The sequence below is a fragment of the Hemiscyllium ocellatum genome, chromosome 4 (assembly GCF_020745735.1).
Source record: "Hemiscyllium ocellatum isolate sHemOce1 chromosome 4, sHemOce1.pat.X.cur, whole genome shotgun sequence".
NCBI lineage: Eukaryota > Metazoa > Chordata > Chondrichthyes > Orectolobiformes > Hemiscylliidae > Hemiscyllium > Hemiscyllium ocellatum.
In genome coordinates this window covers 79,753,105-79,761,433 of record NC_083404.1, presented here as the reverse complement: position 1 = coordinate 79,761,433, position 8,329 = coordinate 79,753,105, and the positions used below count along the sequence as shown (strand labels likewise).

Genomic DNA, 8,329 nt, shown 5'->3' with positions numbered 1-8,329 from the left:
TAACCATCCTATTATTCTTACTGATAATCTATAATATAATCCTAATAAGGTGATTATCCCTTTCGTATTTCTCAGTTCCACCCAAATGACTTCCCTTGATGTATTCCCAGGAATATCCTCCCTACATACAGTAATATGATCCCATATCAAAAACGCCACTCCTCCTCCTCTCTTGCGCCCCTTTCTGGCCTTCCTGTAGCATTTGTATCCTGGTACTTGAAGCTGCAAGTCCTGTCCATTCCTGAGCCACATTGTTGTAATTATTATGATATCCCGGTCCCATGTTCCTAACCATGGCATGAGTTCATCTGCCTTCCCTGCTAGGCCTCGTGCATTGAAGTAAATACAGATTAATTGTTCTCTTTGTTCCTGCCTGTTCTGACAGTTTGACTCGCTTCTTTTCTCAACTGTACCAATGTCAGATTGATCCCTTTCCTCACTATTTCCTTGAATCTCATCCTTCTCCATCTTATTCTCCACAGTAGGCTATTGTACAAAATGTGAAAGGATGGGATTGTGGGAGATATAGCAGTTTGGATCAGTAATTGGCTTGCTAAAAGAAGACAGAGGGTGGTGGTTGATGGGAAATGTTCATCCTGGAGTCCAGTTGCCAGTGGTGTACTATAAGGGTCGATGTTGGGTCCACTGCTGTTCATCATTTTTATAAACGACCTGGATGAGGGCTTCGAAGGGTGGGTTAGTAAATTTGCAGACGACACTAAGGTCTGGAGTTGTGGATAGTGATGAAGGATGTTGTAGGTTACAAAGAGACATAGGTAAGCTGCAGAGCTGGGCTGAGAGGTGGCAAATGGAGTTTAATGTGGACAAGTATGAGGTGATTATCTTTGGTCAGAGTAAGCGGAATGCAAAGTACTGGGCTAATGTTAAGATTCTTGGTAGTGTAGATGAGCAGAGAGATCTCGGTGTCCATGTACACAGATCCTTGAAAGTTGCCACCCAGGTTGACAGGGTTGTTCAGAAGGTATACAGTGTTTTAGCTTTTATTAATAGAGGGATCGAGTTCCTGAACCATGAGGTTATGCTACAGCTATACAAACCTCTGGTGCAGCCGCACTTGGAGTATTAAGTACAGTTCTGGTCACCGCATTATGAGAAGGATGTGGAAGCTTTGGAAAGGGTGCAGCGGAGATTTACTAGGATATTGCCTGGTATGTAGGGAAGGTCTTACAAGGAAAGGCTGAGGGACTTGAGGCTGCTTTCGTTAGAGAGAAGAGATTGAGAGGTGACTTAATAGAGACATATAAGATAATCAGAGGGTTAGATAGGGTGGACAGGGAGAGCCTTTTTCCAAGCATGGTGACGGCGAGCACGAGGGGGCATAGCTTTAAATTGAGGGGTGATAGATACAGGATGGATGTCAGAGGTAGTTTCTTTACTCAGAGTGGTAACGGTATGGAATACTTTGCCTGCAACAGTAGTAGATTCACCAACTTTAAGTACATTTATGTTGTCATTGGACAAGCATATGGATGTACATGGAATGGTGTAGGTTAGATGGGCTTCAGATTGGTATGATAGGTCGACGCAACATTGAGGGCCAAAGGGCCTGTATTGCACTGTAATGTTCTATGTTATTAGTTGAAATCCTCCTGAGCAGCTCTGGATTCCGATGATCCATTGGAGAGGGAGCATGTGGTGTCCACCAATACTCTCAATACCTTCATGGAAAGGTGGGCGCTGCGGGGAGTGGAGTGCTTTGTTTCTCCCTCCAGTTTTATTTTGATTTATTCCCTACCCTCCCCTTCACATTTTTTTTCACGTAAGCATTGCTCACTCCAAGCTTTGATTGTCACTGGTTCCTTGGCCACATGGGTGTCTTTCATGGTAGTGGAATATTAATAAAGCTCTTTACACATGGCAGCAGTGTAGGGAAAGCACAAAAACATCCCAAGAGATTAGAATCTCAAATAAAAAAAAATATAACCAGCTGGTTAGAATCTCCTCAGTTGAGGACTGACTCTGAGCTGGCTGGCCTCAGAGAGTATACTGTGCACTAATAACTAAAAGGTAACTTGGAGACGGGAAGCTGCACGATTATTTCAGGAACTTATCGGTCTTTATTCCTTTCAATTTCCTCAAAAATATTTCCCTGCTAATACTGATTTCCTTCAGTCCCTACCTCTCACTAGATCCTGCGTTCCCCAACATTGTTGAGATGTAATTTGGATCTTCCTTTATGAAAACAGAACTAAAATACACATTTAATTGGTCTGCTATCATTTATTCTCCATTATAACTGTCCCTGTTTCAAACTCTAAGGGACCTACATTTGTCTTCACTAGTTTTGCTCTCTTCACATACCTATAGAAGCTTTTGGATTCAATTGTATGGCCACTGCAAGCTTACCTTCACAATCTTTTCCCTCAGATATGGTTGACGATGCTCTCCACCGCATCTCCTCCACTTCCCACTCCTCCGCCCTTGAACCCTGCTCCTCCAATCGCCACCAGGACAGAACCCCGCTGGTCCTCACCGACCACCCCACCAACCTCCAGATACATTGTATCATCCTTCGTCATTTCCGCCACCTCCAAATAGATCCCACCAAGGATATATTTCCTTCCCCTCCCCTATCAGCGTTCTGGAAGATCCACTCCCTCCACGACTCCCTCGTCAAGTCCACACCCCCCACCAACCCAACCTCCACTCCTGGCACCTTCCCCTGCAACCGCAAGAAATGCAAAACTTGCGCCCACACGTCCCCCCTCACTTCCCATCAAGGTCCCAAGGGATCCTTCCATATCAGTCACAAATTCACCTGCACCTCCACACACATCATTTACTGCATCCGCTGCACCCGATGTGGTCTCCTCTACATTGGGGAGACAGGCCGCCTACTTGCAGAACATTTCAGAGAACACCTCTGGGACACCCGGACCAACCAACTCAACCGCTCCATGGCTGGACACTTTAACTCCCACTCTGCCAAGGACATGGAGGTCCTTGGCCTCCTCCATTGCCAGACCATGGCAACACGACGCCTGCAGGAAGAGCGCCTCATCTTTCACCTAGGAACCCTCCAACCACAAGGGAAGAATGCAGATTTCTCCAGCTTCCTCATTTCCCCTCCCCCCACCTTATCTCAGTCCCAACCCACGGACTCAGCACCGCCTTCTTGACCTGCAATCTTCTTCCCGACCTCTCCGGCCTATCACCCTCACCTTAACCTCCTTCCACCTATCGCATTCCCAACGCCCCTCCCCCAAGTCCCTCCTCCCTACCTTTTATCTCAGCCTGCTTGGCACATCTTCCTTATTCCCGAAGGGCTTATGCCCGAAACTCCTGCTCCATGGATGCTGCCTGACCTGCTGATCTTTGAGGGGCCCTATTCTCTCCCTAGTTACCCTTTTGTCCTTAATATATTAGTAAAAACCTTTGGATTCTCCTTAATTCTATTTGCCAAAGCGATCTCATGTCCCCGATTTGCCCTCCTGATTTCCCTCTTAAGTATACTCCTACTTTCTTTATACGCTTCTAAGGATTCACTTGATTTATCTTGTCTATACCTGACGTATGCTTCCTTCTTTTTCTTAACCAAACCCTCAATTCCTTTAGTCATCCAACATTCCCTATACTTACCAGCCTTCCCTTTCACCCTGACAGGAATATACTTTCTCTGGATTCTTGTTATCTCATTTTTGAAGGCTTCCCATTTTCCAGATGTCCCTTTACCTGCGAACATCTGCCTCCAATCAGCTTTTGAAAGTTCTTGCCTAATACAATGTTTGACCCCAGCACTAGGAAGCAACATCCCAACCTGGAGTCTCATTTACGGCCACATAAACATATTTTCATGCCCTTATGAATGCACCCTCCATTACTGTAGCGTTCCCACACACTCCTGCTTTCCCATGCAGTCGAGCCAACCATGGTGTAACAAATTTGACTGTTGCCACTTTGCCCTGAGAGGCCCATTTACCCCAAAGTTACAATTCCTTTGCAGAAGAATGGCCATAAAGATTGTGAACGGTTGGGTTTCAGCCTCAACTACTGGTCAACTAGAACTTATTGTTTTTTTTAGTTCCTCAAAATGTCACCACTGAAAACACTGTGAAAAATGAAATGGGTCCAGTTGAGCAGATTTACCCATCCCTTTGCGAATAGAAGTCATCAATCTGAAATATCAACACTTTTTCTTTCCACATATGGTGACTGGTCTGAATGTTTCTTGATTTTTCTTTTATTTTAGACTTCCAGCATGTGGAACATTTGCAGCGGATCTCCAACTCATTTCCCCACACCATTTGTCTTCTTCGCGAGGACTCTGGACTTGTATCTAATTATTGCTTTCAACAATTTACAATAATTTACCAGCTCCGCGATTAGCAACATATAGCTTTATGCTCGATTGTGCCGCCTGGAGACTGCATGGGTGGCTGAAGCAATGTAAAACTCAGCTGATACTGGTATTGCAGAGAGCTCAATCATTTTGCATCAGGCTGGACTGACGTGAGCAGCAAGCCACTCCTTCCCCCTATTAGTCACGCATTTTGTGTATATTTTGCATAAACAGAGCTGATATTTCCACATCGTTCATTCTGATTATGGGACCCCAGAGAGAAAGCCGGAAAGTAACGCAATCGAAATGCAATATGTACTAGCAGGAGAGGCTGATGACTATGCAAACTGTTCAGTTTCCCAGCACGGGTTCCGTGCCCTCGGGCTAAGCCACTGATGAGTCGGACTCTGAGCTCATTGGACTTTGGCGCTTGGCCGGCGTCCTGCTATTTCTGGTCTGAACTGGTTGTTTCGTTCCTGGGTTTCCAGCTGGCTACAATTCAACCCAAGTCAACGTGTCAGACTGCACACAGTCCAATGCGGAAGCTGCAAGCATCAGCTGCTATAAAAGCCAGCTCCACAATAGGAAGCCAGTCTGTCGCTGCACAGTGTTGGGAAAGTTTCTGTTCTGAGACAGTGGTGCAGTGACAATATTGCAGTGAATTCCTTCTCCTGGGTGCGTGTCCCGACAAGTGTAAGCAGAACACCATACTCACTTCAATCCTGAGTTTTATTTGCTGCTATCTCTTTGGGTATAGGATTGTTTGAGATGCGAGTAGTGCAATATATTTTTGCCAGCTTTTTAAAAAACGGTTTATGTTTTCTTTGATATTTTTTCAGGTTCTTTCGACTCTCCAGGGAAACCTTCCAGGTCCAACTCTGATCCTACCGCCATGGCATCTGTTCCTTCAGCTGGTTGTTTGCTTGCAGCACGGAATCAATATTATAGAAGTAAGCATTCAGCTATTGTTTAGAAGTGAAACATCTGATAGGTTTGAGAATAATGGATGTAATGTTTGTAACTGTTGCATTTCTGCAAATATTTTTGTGTTTTTAGAAACTTTGAATTTTTATCTTGCAGTATTCCTGTTTCTTTTCAGCCCGAGTCCATTCCACATCAGATGGAACCTCCAGTGGGCTATGCCGTTTGGAAAATGCCATGGAGCATGAAAAGCCCCATCAAGGTAATAACGATAAACCTCGTAAAACTGAATTGTGAGCATCTTCCTTCTGTAGTTTTGCAGCTCATTGTTTTCCCTTGGTGTACACAGGATTTCTTTTCGCACTGGAGAAATGTTTGTGGTTAAAGAATTTTCTGAACTGTGAGCCTGCTCATCACCCTGTTAACACAGGGCTATCCACAGGAAGGTAAGACGTTCTTCACAAACCAGGAAGGACCTCTGAAGGTCATTTTTGATATTGGATGATTTGTGTGAAATATGGATGAAAAGATGTATTTAAATGTTAAATAAATTTGCATCAGAAATGATGTATAGAACAGTACAGCAGAGCAACAGCCCCTTTAGCCCATCAACTCCATGATGCCAGGCTAAACAAATGTAATTTGCCCACAGAACATGGGGGTGGCACAGTAGTTAGCACTGTTGCCTCACAGTGCCAGATACCCGGGTTCAATTCCAGCCTCCAGCGACTGTGCAAACTCCACAGTCATTCTCCCTGTGTCTATGTGGGTTTCCTCTGGGTGCTCCGGTTTCTTCCCACAGTCTAAACATGTGCAGGTTAGGTGAATTGGCCATGCTAAATTGCCTGCAGTGTAAGGTGAAGGGGTAAAATGTCGGGGAGTGGGTCTGGGTGGGTTGCGCTTTGGTGGATTGGTGTGGACTTGTTGGGCTGACGGGCCAGTTTCCACACTGTAAGTGATCTCATCTAATATTGCCCAGTCATAAAAGTGTAATTTGGTCTCTTTGAAAATGATTTCTAAAGTCTTTTTCTAGGTAGCATTTGAGAATCTAAATAATTGCAAGATAACAGACATTTTAAAACTTTTTTTAATGATGCAGGAACAGTTCTAGGGAAATTCCCTGACCCTACAATTTTTTTTATACAAAGAACATTTTCTGGCTGTTATTAGCGATCATTCAAATAAAGTTATCATTCGTAAGGGCTTGAGCTTGTGTTATTGACTGCAATAACTTGAATAAACCTATTTAAGTGAATTAACCATTTCTTCTTTTTTGTTTGACAGTGGTCATCGTTGATCAAGGATGATTCTTTGACATGGTTTCTATGGATTGGGTTTTAATCTACAGTATTTGGTATTATGTTGCCACTGACTCAGGGAATTAGTTGCAGTTTACATAGAGATTTGAACTGCCTTGAAATAGCTGATGCCCATCTCGAGCAGCAAGTAATGTTATCATCAACAGTGTTTTTAAAAATTATTTTCCAACTTAGGCAATTTACAAAAGGGCATATCGATAATTTTCAAACAATCCAAGTTAGGATATCAAGAAGGGGAAAACTAATTTTAAAAACTGAAGGGCTTGTCACATTTTGGCCAAAGTTAAATAATTTTTTTGACCATTTCCTCAATTCAGCATAATCTTTGTAGCATAAACAAATGTTGACATAATGTCTTCATGTGGCAGTGTACAGTGTCTTTTACAATATGTAGAATTTTTATTTATATTTTGGTTATTTGCTGTATACTCTTCTTCTTATTATTATTATCTGTGTTCATTGAGTTGTCTAATAAGTGACATACTGCTGAGAAAGGATGACCATGTGTCAGAAAACCCATTTGCTTTACTGTGAGAACATAGAGCAAAACCCATTTTGTTAGTTTGTTTTTTTAAAAAAAAATTTCAATCATCCTGTTAATTTTAATGGAAAATTTGATTTGAATGGAAATTTCTGTTTTTCTCGATGCATTTCTTTTTAAGGGGAGTAATTTCAATTCTTACTTTGGAGTTTGGTCAAGTAGATTTCATATTTCTCTTAGAATTTGAAGTAGAATTCCTACAGTGTGGAAACTGGCCCTTTGGCCCAACAAATTCACACTGACCCAGTCCCCTACATTTAACTCCTGACTAATGCACCCAACCAACACATCCCTGAACACTGGAGGCAATTTAACACGGCCAATTTACCTAACCTGCACATCTTTGGATTGTGGGAGGATACCGAAGCACATGGAGGAAACCCACACAGACACTGGGAGGATGTGCAAACTCTACACAGCCAGTCTCCCAAAGCTGGGATCAAACCTGGGTCCAGGCGGTGTGAGATAGCAGTGCTAATCACCATACCACCCCTTGCTGTGCTGTTATTTCATTATGTAAAATTCTGAGCAAAACTGTATCTTTTTGTACATGTCTAATGTTTAATTTGATCCATATTAATTATTCTTTGTATGTCACTTCCAACTTTGGTGACAAAAACTGATGTTATTGAAATGAATGGGCTACACAAGAAAGGGCTCATCCATTGCTTGTTGTTCCAGCCAATTTAACATGATCTCATTGCCATTCTGAGTCAATAGGGCAGCTTATTCTGGAGATGTGTGTATGGGGGGATGGCGGGGGGAGAAAAATTACAGCTTCCCTACTCCCACCCCCTCCATTAAGTAGCTTCGCCTATATATTTAATCTGATTTGATCGAAGGATCTATTGATAGTAGGCTGATCCCTGCTCCTGATGTCTTGATTATGTGCTTCAGTGCAGTGACCTGTACAAAAGGAGCATTCAATTATGAAATTTATCTGCTAGGGTGATACACTACTGAATTAACTGTGACACTTTTAAATGTACTTTATTTTTATTAATAAATTTTTTAATGCACTTCTACCTCTTAAACTCCTTATTGTTACCAAAATGTGGCATGGAGTTATAGAATGCTGTAACACAAACAGCCATTTAGCCTTACAAGTCTTTAGCCTTACTGAATTAACTATTCAGTTCCCATTTTAAAGGAAAAGACATGGATTCAACTTCAGTATGTGTATGTTCATGTGTACACCTTCGGTTCAGTCATTCAGCATGTTGCGTCTGTGTTGGCTGTCTGGAGCAT

General features: G+C 42.7%; 1 protein-coding gene across 1 annotated transcript; it reads left to right on the top strand.

The window, feature by feature from the left end:
- Nucleotides 1–4,546: 4,546 nt before the first annotated feature.
- Nucleotides 4,547–8,106, top strand: LOC132815426 (pancreatic progenitor cell differentiation and proliferation factor-like protein). Its single transcript, XM_060824350.1, has 5 exons — nucleotides 4,547–4,993; nucleotides 5,140–5,250; nucleotides 5,400–5,483; nucleotides 5,571–5,667; nucleotides 6,506–8,106. The coding sequence occupies exons 2-5, from the start codon at nucleotides 5,193–5,195 to the stop codon at nucleotides 6,516–6,518; spliced, it is 252 nt and encodes an 83-aa protein (XP_060680333.1). The 5' UTR covers nucleotides 4,547–4,993; nucleotides 5,140–5,192; the 3' UTR covers nucleotides 6,519–8,106.
- The last annotated feature ends 223 nt before the right edge of the window (nucleotides 8,107–8,329 follow it).